Source organism: Kwoniella newhampshirensis, chromosome 12 (genome assembly GCF_039105145.1).
Source record: "Kwoniella newhampshirensis strain CBS 13917 chromosome 12, whole genome shotgun sequence".
NCBI lineage: Eukaryota > Fungi > Basidiomycota > Tremellomycetes > Tremellales > Cryptococcaceae > Kwoniella > Kwoniella newhampshirensis.
Genome location: NC_089965.1, coordinates 1,083,239 through 1,097,477, shown reverse-complemented (window position 1 = coordinate 1,097,477; position 14,239 = coordinate 1,083,239). Strand labels below are relative to the sequence as shown.

At 50.8% G+C, this 14,239-nt stretch overlaps 5 protein-coding genes across 5 annotated transcripts; 2 read left to right on the top strand and 3 right to left on the bottom strand.

Annotated features, from left to right (window-relative positions):
• Window positions 1–607: 607 nt before the first annotated feature.
• IAR55_005975 (uncharacterized protein) lies at window positions 608–2,670 on the top strand (the record flags this gene model as incomplete). Its single annotated transcript, XM_066949062.1, has 9 exons — window positions 608–787; window positions 844–1,028; window positions 1,095–1,404; window positions 1,466–1,701; window positions 1,758–2,066; window positions 2,124–2,242; window positions 2,305–2,417; window positions 2,484–2,593; window positions 2,658–2,670. 9 exons carry the CDS (start codon window positions 608–610, stop codon window positions 2,668–2,670), a joined length of 1,575 nt encoding a protein of 524 aa, XP_066800835.1.
• Window positions 2,671–3,268: 598 nt separating this feature from the next.
• IAR55_005974 (uncharacterized protein) lies at window positions 3,269–5,535 on the top strand (the record flags this gene model as incomplete). The annotated part of the gene is made up of 10 exons (XM_066949061.1): window positions 3,269–3,419; window positions 3,507–3,803; window positions 3,867–3,901; window positions 3,965–4,165; window positions 4,233–4,279; window positions 4,333–4,355; window positions 4,408–4,640; window positions 4,712–4,904; window positions 4,980–5,392; window positions 5,455–5,535. The coding sequence occupies 10 exons, from the start codon at window positions 3,269–3,271 to the stop codon at window positions 5,533–5,535; spliced, it is 1,674 nt and encodes a 557-aa protein (XP_066800834.1).
• Window positions 5,536–5,991: 456 nt separating this feature from the next.
• IAR55_005973 (uncharacterized protein) lies at window positions 5,992–8,437 on the bottom strand (the record flags this gene model as incomplete). The annotated part of the gene is made up of 9 exons (XM_066949060.1): window positions 5,992–6,229; window positions 6,334–6,586; window positions 6,669–6,805; window positions 6,878–7,049; window positions 7,153–7,433; window positions 7,501–7,576; window positions 7,635–7,730; window positions 7,812–8,051; window positions 8,167–8,437. 9 exons carry the CDS (start codon window positions 8,435–8,437, stop codon window positions 5,992–5,994), a joined length of 1,764 nt encoding a protein of 587 aa, XP_066800833.1.
• A 680-nt stretch (window positions 8,438–9,117) lies between these two features.
• IAR55_005972 (uncharacterized protein) lies at window positions 9,118–11,309 on the bottom strand (the record flags this gene model as incomplete). The annotated part of the gene is made up of 13 exons (XM_066949059.1): window positions 9,118–9,195; window positions 9,251–9,378; window positions 9,430–9,513; window positions 9,570–9,657; window positions 9,705–9,908; window positions 9,960–10,025; window positions 10,085–10,416; window positions 10,464–10,522; window positions 10,575–10,684; window positions 10,740–10,756; window positions 10,817–10,930; window positions 10,998–11,142; window positions 11,199–11,309. The coding sequence occupies 13 exons, from the start codon at window positions 11,307–11,309 to the stop codon at window positions 9,118–9,120; spliced, it is 1,536 nt and encodes a 511-aa protein (XP_066800832.1).
• Window positions 11,310–11,707: 398 nt separating this feature from the next.
• IAR55_005971 (uncharacterized protein) lies at window positions 11,708–12,766 on the bottom strand (the record flags this gene model as incomplete). The annotated part of the gene is made up of 4 exons (XM_066949058.1): window positions 11,708–12,157; window positions 12,225–12,439; window positions 12,500–12,620; window positions 12,686–12,766. 4 exons carry the CDS (start codon window positions 12,764–12,766, stop codon window positions 11,708–11,710), a joined length of 867 nt encoding a protein of 288 aa, XP_066800831.1.
• Between the last annotated feature and the right edge of the window lie 1,473 nt (window positions 12,767–14,239).

Sequence of the window (14,239 nt, the reverse complement as noted above, 5' to 3'; positions counted from 1 at the left end):
GACCCCACTGCTGGGATACGGCATGCGAGAAAGATGCCGCAATGCACCTTTAACACTCGGGGAAATTTTGGTCTGCCACCGTCCATTACCGCAGATCACGGACAGATAGCGGGACCGCGTCTCGACCTCATCTGAGGGTGTACATCCCCAGCAATGCCGCAAAGTAACATATACTTCGCGTGGTTCACTCCGTTCCATTCCGATATTCGAAAATATCGATCTCGAAGTACGGGCGATCAGGACATAAGGTACGGTGCGGTGAAGAATGTGGGGCGAGTCGAGCACCAACACATCTATCGTAGACCATTATCTACCCAGTCTTTTTCGAATACAAACTCATCCCAGACCACTGTTTTCGAATCGGACTTCTTGGCGTTCATTCATACACCGCCGAGGAGCAGGTGCCCCACGATGACTCCCCGGACTTGTCGGTTCTGTGGATGTTCATCCGGAATCCCTCGGACCAAGTATGTCTGATGAGAGAGTCTTCGTGTCGTTGAAACGAATATAAAAAGGCTGGGGGGTGTGGGGCCAGTTTTGAGTCCCCACAGAGCCCCACTTCTCCAACTCGACACTGCTGCATAGAACAAGACAAGACAACCTCACAATGTCGCTACCAGAACTTCGACGACTTGAAACCGACACATCAGGCTGGACCAACGATGACGAGAAGGGTACCACGAAGCATCTCGAGGCGGTCGACCCCATGCACGCCATCGCGGAGGATGACGAGGATGGAAACGTTGGTCTGGCTGCTTATGAGCAGTCCAAGGCCATGGGCGAAATGGTGAGTGACGTCGTCTTGTGCTTGCGCCGGACTGTGACTGACTTGGTGTGCTGCAGACCCCAGAGCAGAACAAGCGTATTCGTAAACGGATCGACATGTTCCTTTTGCCTCTCTTCCTCATCACCCAGACGCTTCAATACCTCGACAAGACAGCCTTGAACTACGCCAAGGTTTTTGGTATGGAAAAAGCCATGCACATGAAGGGCAACCAGTATTCTCTCGGTGCTGCCATCTTCTACATGTGAGTGAGAGAGAGGTGAATAAGCCGCGCCAACCTGAGCTTGACGCTGACCTGAAAGGCGTGCAGCGGCTACATGGTCTCTCAACCTGGATGGCAATACCTTCTCGGAAAGTATCACGCTGGTCGTGTGCTCGGTGCCTCGGCTTTCATCTGGGGTCTTACGGTCCTGGTCATGGTCTGGTCCAAAAATTTTACCCACGTCATGGTCACTCGATTCTTCCTCGGTGTTTTCGAGGCTGCTGTCACGCCAGGTCTCTCCCTCATGACTGCTTGGTGGTACCGAAGAGATGAAATTCCTTTGAGACAGACCATCTGGTACTCTGCCGTCGGCTGGGGTGGTATGATCGGTTCTCTCATGGCTGCTGGTATCAGCAAGGTGAGTTGACCAGAACATCATCATCCGTGATGCCGGACTAATCAGCAGGACGATCATTCAGATGGACGACCACCCCACTCCTCGATGGAAGCTTATCTTCTATCTCCTCGGTTCCATTACAATGCTTCTCGGTGTCTTGCTCTATTTCTTCCTCGCCGATGGTCCCGCCTCAGCCAAATGGATCAAGAAGGATGATCGACCCATGGCCGTCAATCGTGTCGCCCAATCCGGTGTCGGTCTCAAAACCACCAACTTCGACTGGAAACACGGATTCGAGGCTTGCAAGGATTACAAGACGTAAGTCCGATCTATCCATGCGCTATGCCCCGTCCACAGGCTGATAAGAGATGTAGATGGCTTTTGTCCCTGGCGATGTTCGGATCTTCGGTCCCTAACGGTGTCCTTACCAACTTCTCGGGATCGATCATCAAGGGTCTCGGTTATTCCACTTTCAATGCGGCACTCCTCGACTGTGCCGGGCGATCACTTCAAGTCATCTCGCTCTTGATCGCCGGTATCGTCGCCACTCGATGGGCCAACACCCGATTGTTGATGATGACCATCGGTAACCTCATCTGTGTCCTCGGTACAGCTCTCATGAGTTTCCTCCCCTTCACCCACAAGTACACCTGGCCCCGATTGATTGGTTTCTGGCTTATCAAGTGAGTACGGCTGTCCCTTGTCGGCAGATACGACACCATTGACTGATCTTCTTCCAGCACTCAGTCCATCGGTTTCACCATGGGTCTTGTCATGGTCTCTTCCAACATCGGTTCTTACTCTAAACGTATCGTCGCTTCGTCCTTCATCTTTGTCGCTTACTGCGTTGGTAACATTGGTGAGTCTTGCTTCGGTTTGCTCCGCCATTGATCATTCCGATCACTGATACTGCGATGTCAGTCGGACCCTTGACCGCTTTGGAGAGCGAGGCTCCTCGATACCAGACCGCTGCATACTGCATGATGGGAGGCTACATCCTCAAGACCATCTGTCACGGCTCCCTTTGGTACTTGGTGAGTGTGAAATCAACCATCTCATGTTTCTTTCTTCTTGGTCAGTCTTGACGACCATTCTTTCAGTTGTGGCGTGACAACAAGAAGCGAGACACCAAGTACGGTCCCGCCGACCCTGTCCTTGCAGCCGACAACGGTATGAAGGGTATGACTGAACAGGAGAACACCCACTTCCGGTGAGAATCACCATCTACGCGTGGACCATTATGGGTGTTTGCTGACGGAGCTCCTCGTTTGTAGATACGTCTTGTAAGGGAAACCACTGGTATAAAGATAGGTATGGATCACTTGATCGTCTGCTTACGCATTGAGAAGAAAACGGAAACAACTGAATCACCGTCGTGTGTTTCTTGAGCTTAGGATAATGTAGCACCCATGTATAGTACTCATATCCGATCACTATCAAATCCTTATCTTTGTCAGTTGGCTCCCGTGCGATTCGTATGCTCTCTCTTTCAGTACACAAGTGAGCCATCCCGACGGGTGCAGATCAAGTAAACGTATGTCCAAGCAATGCCTCCTCGTATAAGACAAGCGCTTGTAATCGCTACTGGCAGTGATTCAAGGGTCAGTCATGGATCCATGTCACGGTATCAAATCGAGGGATGGAAAGGGATTCTTATTGATAAGGGCCTCGATTTGGGACACGGATTTGACCGAGAGATTGATCGTAGGAAATAGCTCTACCATGGGGTTGACGCCATACGACGCAAGGGGGGTAAGCCGAGATGGAATTATATATACAAGAGTAAGTCACAATACAACCCATAGAGACAGTCCATGGCTCTCGACCGAAGCCTAGGAAGCCGCTGTGTGTATAGCAGCTCGAGAGAAGAAGCTCACAATCGAAGATGTCTCCTGCAGCGACGTTACCGGAGAGCCTGGATCTGGGACATCATCTCAACAAACGGATTCGAAATGTTCAACCCAGTGCTATGAAAGCGATGGGCGCCCTTTTGGCCAACAAGAACCTGCTATCCCTCGGAGGAGGTACACCTCATCGTGAGTGCCTCATTTTGCAACTGTACGCAGCTGGTCTGGGCCCTTGGAGGTACTGAGCACATCACGCTCACGGTGTGAACACCGTAGCATCCCTCTTCCCCATGTCTCATACGACGTTCACCCTTCCAACCTTGCAATCCCTCAACGGGAATATTGACGATTGGAGAGCTGGCGTCGCTCCGACCGAGGAGGTCCATCTGAAGAAGACGGGACCGGGGACGGAAATGGACGAGGGCGGAGTGTTGGACCTGAACGTCATCTTGCAGTATGGCTTGAGTAATGGATATAAGGAATTGGTGGAGAAGCTCGAACAGATCAATCTTCTCTTACATGGGAAGACTATCTCCGATGCCAGTATATACGTCACTCTGGGTAACACGGATGGTGAGCCTATACGTCTGTTTCGGGACGTGAAACTCCGTCTGACTGTTCTCTCCCCCTCCGCAGGTGTATCTAAAGCGTTCCAACTTCTGGTCGAGCCGGTAAGCCCATGCTTCGAAGTAGGGCCTAGTACGGATCATCATCTGACTTGCCCTTTTGCTCAGGACGTCGACACCGTCCTTACCGAGGAATATTCATTCTCCTCATCTCTCAACTCTGCTCGAGCGAAAGGCGCCAAACTCTACCCCATCAAAGTCGATGCGGACGGCCTGGATCCTGAAGACTTGGAGAACGTACTGAGCGGATGGGACGAAGTCGCTCAAGGACGGAAACCGCATCTCTTATACACTATTCCATGTGGTCAGGTGAGTGTGGTCGCGTCGGGCCCGAGCTGATAGGTAGAATCCAACTGGCTCCATTATGCCTTCTGAGCGATACGAAGCGATCTACGCTATCGCTCAAAAACATGACGTGATCATGTGAGTCGATCGATCTCTCACAGCGACTCACACGAGCTGACGAGCACACCCAGTATTGAAGATGACCCTTACTTCCGTGAGTGTCGACACTTGAGTTGCGTAGAAAGACCTGGACTGACATCCAGCAGCATTACAATTCACCGCATACCAGTCGGATGCGACCGAACGGGCTGATAACTTGAAAGCGGCGAGAGCTAAACTGGCTTCTCCCCCGGCGAAAGCACAAGACGACGATCCTGCTGCCGTCGCCAAGGTATTCAACGATTATGCGGGCGTGAAAAGCTTCTTGTCGCGCGATGTGGATGGACGTGTGCTTAGAATCGACACGTTCAGCAAAGTCTTTGGTCCAGGTGTCCGATTGGTGTGTTTGCCTTGGGAATTTTCCTTTGCTGAGGCTTTCTTGAAAGAGTCAGAACTGATTCCGAATTGCAGGGCTGGATATCTGCCAATTCGCTGTTCGTGGAGAGACTGTTGCGGATTGGAGGTGAGCTACATTGCGATGGGTCATGGCTAATCGGACTAGAAACCACGACCCAGATCCCGAATGGATTCAGTCAAGCGGTGCTCGCCTCATACTTGTCTGACAAGCATTGGGGTATTGGCGGTTTCATCAGGTGGATGTGGGGTGAGCTTTGGGCCTTTCTCTGCAGGTTGCATATCGTGCCGTTGTTCCGTCTGACAGCAGGCTTCTCATGCATAGGTGTTCGACTTGAATATCAACAGAAGCGAGACTTCTTCCTCGACAAGTTTGCAGAATACGTCCCATCCGAATTCGTGACTACTGTCCCGTGCGGTGCAGGAATGTTCCAATGGCTCAAGGTCGACCTGACCTCGCATCTCCGATATATCCGCACGCCGATCCAGACCCCGGCACCTGTCGATCTGACCTCGGACACAGTCGGACAGGAGCCGGTCATCCCTCCAGGCTTACAGGTGAAAGTTCCCGGCAACGGCGGCGGAACGAGATATACCACCAACACCGCAGAACTCATGGACGAGCTTTGGAATTACCTCGTCCAAGAAGGAGGAGTCCTAGTGCTGCCTGCTAAGTCGTTCCTCGTTCCTAAACCTGGAGCAGATCAGACGGAAGGCTTCAACTTCTTCAGAGCGACGGTCAGTTCAGTACCGCATCGGTGTGTCGAGGGTGCGAACGTTTGCTGATGATATGCGTGCAGTTTGCCGGAGATCACGAAGGGATTGATAAAGCTTTGGCAGCGTTCGGCGTTGGGATCAAAAAGTGGTTTGAGAGGGGATAGCTTTCTTCGTTAGACCGGAAACCAAAGTTGTATACAGTACAAGGAATGTGAATGCCAAAAAAGTGGCTCGGTAGATCCTCATGGCTGCTCTGGTACAGTAAGCTAGCCAACGCATCGTCATCAAGGTGCTCAGGTGAAGGCCAGAGTATGCGCTCTTTCGCTAGCACTGTGGGAGAATCGTCTGGCACAGGTACTTACGCCAATCTGAACCTGTCGAGTTGTCATGTTCACTGGAACTGGCCATAGGGTCGATGATTGACTTGAGGCGCAAAAGCTGAAGGTGTACATCTCCAAGTCTACCTACTCTACGACCTTGCAAGACTACGATCTGTTCCCAGAGCCAATGGTTCGCAAAAAGGTCGGCTAACTTTACTGCGGAGGTAGAATGTCCGCTCAAACTGAAAACACCTTCCTCACCAATCCCATAAAGCTCGTCATAGGAGTCTACTACACTTTCTATACCTTCTCAACATATTCTTCGACCCCCGGACTGCTCTGCCCGCCTGACAACAGAATCCTGCCACTAGCATCATGCGTGGCGTCCCATGCCGCCACATCTTCGTTCTTCACCTTGACGATCTTGTGGGAGATGGCTCCGCCCGGGAGCTCGAGCACGGTCTGACGGTTATGATATCCTCCCCATTTGGGAAGGGCGAAGATCCAGATGTAATAGTAGATTCCACAGAGGGCCAGACTGGTAAATGCAGACAACATATGATAGGGTTAGTGACCTCGCCTGTAATACGGTGTTCGTACTAAGGGACCCGATCGCTGTCGTTCTGGCAGGACAAGACTTACATTCCTAGACCTGTGATGGTGGCAGTAGCGTAGAAGAAGGAGAAACTTCCAGCATAGATACCACCGACAGGTGGAACCCATGGCATGACCAATAATAATACTTTGGAAAGCAGGTAGAGGATAACGGCAATATCCCATGCTCGAAACTCGGATCGACCGAGACCGAGCCGGGATCGTTGACGTCGGATGAGGAAAAGGCCGACAGTCATCAGGAAGATGAATACGGAGTCGGGGTAGTTTTGCAGTGCCACGACTGAAAAGCATTTGGCGTCAGTCAACCGTAGTTACTGTACGTTTCTATTTGGAAAAGCCCCGGGGGGGTAAGCTGCACTCACTGAACGAGAACGCATCACCCGCTGGCGGGGCGAGAATCATGATCGAGGTCATCACCCATTTGAACGCAACAGGTCCGAGGGGTGTACCGAAAGGTCTGGTGGATACCCAGAACTTGGAGAAAGGAAGGACTCCTTGTCTAAGATTGTCCGCGATGATACAAGTCAATATTGACGGACTGTTATTCTCAGGACTAGGACTGCAGACGCACCTTCCTACTTCTCGAACCATTCGTGATGAGCCGATCATACTGGCCAAGATGTTGCCGAACGCGCTTAGTACAGGAAGAATGGTGAGACCTTTAGCGGCTCGTTTCCCGAATAAACGCTCGAAGAACAGACTGGCAGTGACCTGTGTCGAGGCAAGGATATCGTGCTTGGAGACTACAAGACCAAAGAAGACTCAACAGAGAGCAAACGAACAAAGAAATTATTGAAGGGCAGTTTGTGTCTTTGCCCCAGTGAAAGAAGAGTTGAATCGACTCACTGGCAGCAAAGAACGCAATGTTCGTTGTCATGTAAAGGATAGCGACGATGGTCAACGCAAGAGGCGCGGTACGTTTGATCGTTCGAATAGGGTTCTTGACCTCGTTGATGACATTGAAGGCATTGTTGAACCCACCGTAAGAGAAGGTGATGTTGACAAGAGCGTTGGCAAGCTCGTAGGCACCGGTGGAAGAAGATCCTTCGAAGGCATTGTGGAAGTTGGCGGTGGGATTAGCGATCTTGGTATGTCCGCCAAGAACCACGAAACCGGTGATACTGATGCTGAAACAGTGAAATCGGTCAGGATACAACCGAACCGGAGTGTGGTCTGGAGCAGAGAAGCGCTTACAATACAAGGGTGAGAAGTTTGATGAAACCGAGGGTGTTGGACAGAATCAGAGAGAAACGAGTATTGATAATGATTGCTGAATGAGGGTAAGTCAGCACAGGCTGAATTAGCAAAGAAAAGAATATATCACGTACCAAGGCAAGCCAGAGTCCAGCAAGCGAGCGCCACGCCCTTGACTTGCATCCCAGTAGGCGTAGCGTCCGTCATCCTGTAAATGTAGTTTGCCATGACTGATTGTCAACGGATCTGTCAGTCCATATCTTACATACGAGGCTGCTGTCCTCCTAGCTCATTAATGGCATGACACTCACCAATAGCGTTACTGCTTGAGAAGGACAAGACCACAGACTGCATGGCGAATGTCACCGGGAAAAAATACTTCGGTCTCGGATAAGCTTGTTCGAGATAGACGACTTCGCCGCCCGATCGTGAGGGGAAGTAAGAAGCCAATTCAAAGTAGACCGATTGACCACATGCAGTGAGGATGTATCCTATCACCCAGTAGAAGAGGGCCAGACCGACTGATCCACAGTTCCGGAGCATTGAGGCCGCTGGGACATCAGGGATCGGATTAGCTGAACTAGCAGGATGACTGAGCCTCTCGCTTGACGGATCATGTAGATGCGCAGTAGAAAGCAGTTGCTTTCTAAACCCAACTCAACTCACGGGTGGAAAAGATACCTGTACCGATCATCATGTTGACGGTGAGGAAGATTACCGTGAAGTACGAGACCTCGTAACCCAATGGCGATTTCCCTTCAACAGGTGCACCCGAGGCATCCTGATATGTGATTGCCGCACCATTTCCGCCAATTTCGCCGATGTATTTATTGGCCTCGACATTACCAGTGTGCAACACGTCGATTTCGGTCCCGCGTTGGACTGACGCAGGGGCAAAAAAGCGGTCTTTGTGATCTGATGAAGGTGAGGAGGACATGGTAACGAATTCGGCAGGTCAGATCCCGTGAGGCTTCTCTGTCCAGATATCGTAGCGGTCTTGTTGGGACGAGCTTTGAGTCGCAAAGCTATACTACCGATGGTTCTATATAACATCACAGACGACGGTAGATGCTTTGCATTCGATAGTTCTTGAGATACACTTCTCTTCAAAAACTTGGTTTCGCAAGATGACGAAAGATAAGGTGATTTCTGGTCTGGATCACATTCGACCATTTCCAAGCACACAGTTTCACTACCAAGCCGTTCAACCGGGGCAACAAGAGAACTTGGATATCGTCGATTATGGTGCGGTGGGTCCGACTATGAAATACTGGTACACCTGTTCGCTTAGGTCCCGTGGTCCAAGAAGATGCCAACAGTAGTAGGTATGTTGAGTTGCAGAAAAGCGTGCGAACCATCTGATATTACGCTTGCAAGCCCGGATGGTGCGATTTATGGTCATTGCCAAACCTCGCTAAGGTGTGAGAAGGATGAGAGTGGTCAAGAAGATCAGATGCAGCAGTGTGTTGCAAACTCTTTGAATCAACGCTCAGGCTGTCACTCGAAAGCCAAGCCCTGTTCGCCATCCTGACGTGCTTATCGACAAATCGTCTCGGAGATTTGATTTCGAATTTTCAAGGCGACCATGCGCAACTGACCTAGGCCAGGATCATGCATTCATGACGCCTTGGGCTTGTTCCTCTGTCGAGCGAATATGAGCGGTATGAACAACAACGCACCAATGGCACAAAGCCCCTGTAGGTAATCAGCAATGTGTCAAGCAACCCGCCGGTGAGAGTCGTCCACTCACTCCAGCAGTCAGGAACAGCATCTCCGGTCGTCCCACCTTGATGAAAGCAGCATAGAGACTTCCAAGTAAGGGAGGAGATGCGAGTCTAGCTATACTGAATACCATATCAAGGGCAGCCAAAGCTTCGCCTATAGTCACTGTCAGAATGGTTTTGATCCCACGAGTGACAGTTCACTCACTGGCATGTTCAGGAGGAGCGAACGATACGAATACGGACTTGAATGTGGGATTGTCTCCAGCGCCAAAGGCCATGATGAAGAATGCTGAGAAGGGAGTGTCGGTCAGCCGGGACGCGACGCTTTTTGTGCTCAGCACTCACAAGCCATGACCTGTTGATATGAGATGGACAGAGAGACAAGTCCGAGGGAAACGGCGTCAATCACAACGGATACGAATGCCAATAACACCTGGAGAACTATCAGCAGACTTCAATGGGTGGAAGCACTCAACTTACATCGAAATGGTTGGCATCCTCCTGTCTGGTCGTCGTATCGACACGAGCCAGCAACGGACGTCGTTCTCCTTCGTTTCTCTTCCTTTTGGCCCTCCATAGCGCGATCTTGTTGAAGGCTGCTCGACCAAATCGCACAACGAAGGGGAAGAGAAGAATGAGGTAGAAAAACCGAGAGAAGGTGAGGAAGGCCAACATCCAAGCATTCTACCGGGCAGATCAGATCAGCTGAACACGAGATATTCACAGGCAACGAACGTTTTCTGGAGCGAAGTTGAATTTATCACTGAGGAAAAGAAGCGAAGCTGTGGCGATGAAGACGGTCTGCAGGATTGTTAGCTCAGTCGTGGCGACCTAAGGTCACAGCTAAGGGGAAGACTCACGCCAGCCGTTGTCATCAACAAGCTCAATGCCACCACGCACAACTCCCAGTGTATCCGACCGCCTGCTTCATGACGGTGAGGAATTAAAAGTTTCAGAGGCTTTATTGGTGCTGCAAGAGTCTCTGGCAATATGCCTTCCATTTCGCTCTGCCCATCTGATCCTTCTCCATCAGGTCCGTCGTCTCCTTCTTCTTCTTCCTTATCTTCCCTGGCATGTATTGTCTCAGGGATGAAGCAATACGCATATAGTCCGGCTGTGACCTGTGTTCCGAGCGCGATGTAGTATGGCAATGCGATGACTGGGATATATCTAGAGAGGAGAGCGGAGATGACTGAAAAGTTCATGAGCAGGTGCGCGAACGACAATATGGCTGCTCACTGAAAGCGGTCCCGGGACCAAGCAAAGCAATCGCTTCCATGCGGGAATAGAAGCGTGTTCTACGAACAGCACCATCAACGGTTCCTCTTCAATATAGCATGACTGACCCACCTCGCTTCATCTGAAGCAACATCTGCTACACACAGTCCCGGTAGGAAAGTTGTCTTCGTGTTGGCGGCCACGAAGATACCGTTCATAGCCAGGAGGATCCATACTATAGTCTGGGTACCATTAACTCAGCCTCGAAGATGTGCCCGGAAAAAGCATTCAGCTTACGGGATCTTTCACGAAGTCTGCGTATTGATAAAAACGTCAGCGTCTTGTACATCTCATTAGACATCTGCTCGACTTACATGCTATTAATATTGATGCTGTCGACACCGTTGCCAGTAGTGGTAAACCGATAAGTAACGGTCTTCTTCCGAACCGATCCGAGAGGTTCTGGACATATGATGATGACAAGAAAGCTGTATGAGGACAGCGTCAGCATCTTTGCCCCGATACCAAAGGAATAAGAGGGGTTCAACAACTCACATGCTATCCCATCTAATGTGGCCAAAGCCGCCATTACACTACCTGCCAGAGCTTCCACATTTCGATCGTTACACCTCTCATCTCCAGGCATCGGAGGATCGGAAACGCCCTTTCTGATCCAGTAATATCTACACATCAGATGCCGCTGCGTCGGTATCATCAACGATTGAGCGGAATCGATCCAGTGAACTGGTGACTCACCACGACATAGAGGTTGGAAGCTGCCGTGACGCTGGGCCCGACCGTACAGAGAAAAAGGTAAGGGAGGAGTCTGTCCACAGAATATGCGGCAGACTTCTTGGAGTCTGGCATAGTGGTCGGAACAGCTGGTAGCGGAATGAAGAGGATGTATGTCGACAATGTGATAGAAGTAGTAGTCGCAAAGAGACGATCGCTGAATGACGATCTTACTGACAACATGACTTTTTGGTGCAGCTTTATCTGACACCTACACTTTAGTTACGGTTCAAATGGGTCAGTGGCAGGTCCGGTGGTTGATTGACCTTTCTGATTCTCCTAAATCGACTCATGATATGATCCTGCATCAGGATGCATCCCGAACAGCTAGTCAATACGCGCTAATCATACCAGATATACTAAAGTGAGTCCATGTCGGCTGTTTTCAGCGCCTTGAAGGAGTAGTGGAGACCCTCTGTCGCACATAAGACGCTACAGTATCCGATCTCACATCGATTCTACCCGTAAACCATTCACGCGTGAGCCTGCTTGGTCGTAATACCGGCAGAGGAGGAAGAGAGGGAAGAAGTATCGAGAGCGACACCAGATCTCTTCCTTCCGAACCCGATCCACCCTGCATAATACGCACCACCGATGATCAAAGCCAGGAGGACGAGAGTGACGGCTGCACCGATACCACCGCCTGCTGCGGCGGAAAGGCCATCTCCTGAGGTGGACGAGGTGGGACTTGCGGTGGCTGCTGCTCCCGAAAATTCGCTACTCGTGCTCGAAGTCGTACCTTCCTGACTAGGACTGGCGTTGCCAGCCGAATCTTCTCCGAGATGGAGAGACTCGTCGTCGGAAGCGATATCGAGGGTCGAGGTGTAATTGCCGCAAACGTATTCCACCGGAGAGGCAAATCCGGTGGCATCGACCAAGTTGATATCGGCACAATGGTAGTAGTACTCTTGGACGCCTTCGAGCTAGTTCCAGCAATGATGCAATCAGGTTCAATGGGTGGACTCTGAACGACGTTGATTCATTGCTCACCTGGTAGATGATGAGAAGGGTGGCATTGTCTCCTACTTGGAATCCCAAATTACCAAAGTCGGGAGCATCCTGACAGAAGTGTCCCGCACTGATGTTCAAAATCGTGTCGGAGTAGGTACTGAAAGCGTGAAACCTAGTAGGATCGGTGAGGTTGGTGTAGAGGATATTCACGTTATCCAGATCGGTCTGCTGTACCAAGGCGATATCACCTCCAGCTTTTGAATATGGATTGAGCCATTTGCCATTTGATCCTGTCAGTCATGGACAGTGCTCACCGATGGGATAGCTAGTCCTGTTTGCAGACGGGATACCCCCACAAGGGGCATCAGTGGCATTCGACGATGAAAAGCCACGAGGAGGCGGCCACGCGAATGCGACAGGACTTGTGGTGAAATCCTAGATTGTGTGATGGAACACTCAGTCTCGTCGGATGATCGGCGTATGACAGGGGTCCCACTCACAGTGATGGCGGCACGCCGAGTCACGCTGATAGCAGTGGCGATCGAGGTGGCTGCGGCCAGAAGAACAGCCTGAAGCAACATATTTTAGATTGATTTGCCTGCGGCACAGATAAGTTAGGTAGTGAGAAAGGAAGTGATGACTGAATTAAATCCGAACCTTTGTCGTCAGGACACAGATGCATTTATATCTCTTTTCACACACTGACCCGCTCGAGAAGTCAGTGAAGGAGAACTGGGAAATGAGACGATGAATAGGACTTTCGGCCGGATGTCTGTCGAAACAAACGCACACGGGGCAAAAAGATCGGTTTTCCCCTAGCCTTTTCTCCTTATCAGATAGCGTTGACCCAGCCGAGAGTAGACAGACGCCACAGCGATGACTCAGCTTGACTAGCTTATGTCTTGGCCACAGTACTAATCCGAACATTCTCGCACTTCACACGCTGAACGGCTTTCCGACCTCGGGAGACGGGTGCATGTGACCTCCGGTTTCGGCCGTGAGGTTATCTGATAGAGCGAGGTCTTGGCGTGCATAGGTGGGAGTTTTCTGGGACGAGAGTCTGACGCATTTGACATGACCGTCGGCCGATGTTGGTTTGTGAGATCAGCTGGTAGTGCTGTTGTGATACGAACCTTCAATGAGGTCAGTGATGCAAGTGAGCAGTAGAAAGTGGATGTGGCACGCTGAACACTGTGAAGGGCGCACACCTGTTGCCTTCCGATTTGTAGCCGAGGTCGGCGAAGTCTTGGCTTACTTGTCGTACTCCATCTCGGGATTGAAGGGGACATGATGGGTATCGTAGCGTCTCTGCCGGCCTGCAGGTCTCGTCGACGGGGTGGGGGACGGTCGACAACCGGCGGTTTTTCTACGGGAGGCGTTTTTTTTCTGGGCTTCGAGTCTCACAGCTCAGAAGAGGAATCCCTGTGCTGATATGTACCGTGAGATAATTGGCCCCGAGTCAAATGAGCTCTACATCAAGACGACGGAAGATAAGCGGTCAGTGTGTGAAACTCTTGATACTCCGTCGGGAGGTGGATACTGTACGAGGCTCAATGGGTAATTGAGGCGATCCTCAGGTTCAGGGCTTTTCTAAACACAGATGACTAGTAGGCCTCGAGCGTCATTGAGCATTCGTTGAAGCCAAAGCGCTATGTAAAGACGATACGCGGGTGTAGCAGAGAGCTGACTGACGCATACCCAAGGAGTCGTCGAACATGATTCAGACCATGACTGATTCCATCCCCCAAGAACTCGGAATGATAACGCAATGTGAGATTCCAGCTTATCTCTGCTCGGTTACCAAGCACCAAGCAGATGTCAACATTCTGATTCTTTTTACCCGTCGGTTCAGATTCGACCCTGTGCACTTTCCGAAGTCCACAGAACGCATGATACTCGTGAGATTGCATGTCATCGACAGAGACAGGTAGTTGCCGATCTTCTGGTAGAGCGCCGCAGTAGTTAGTGACGGTACCGGTAGCATATTTCCTCGTAGTATGCTGAGCTCTCGTAAGTTCAATCTCTCTTTTCCTCTGCTTGATTTTAAAGAAACA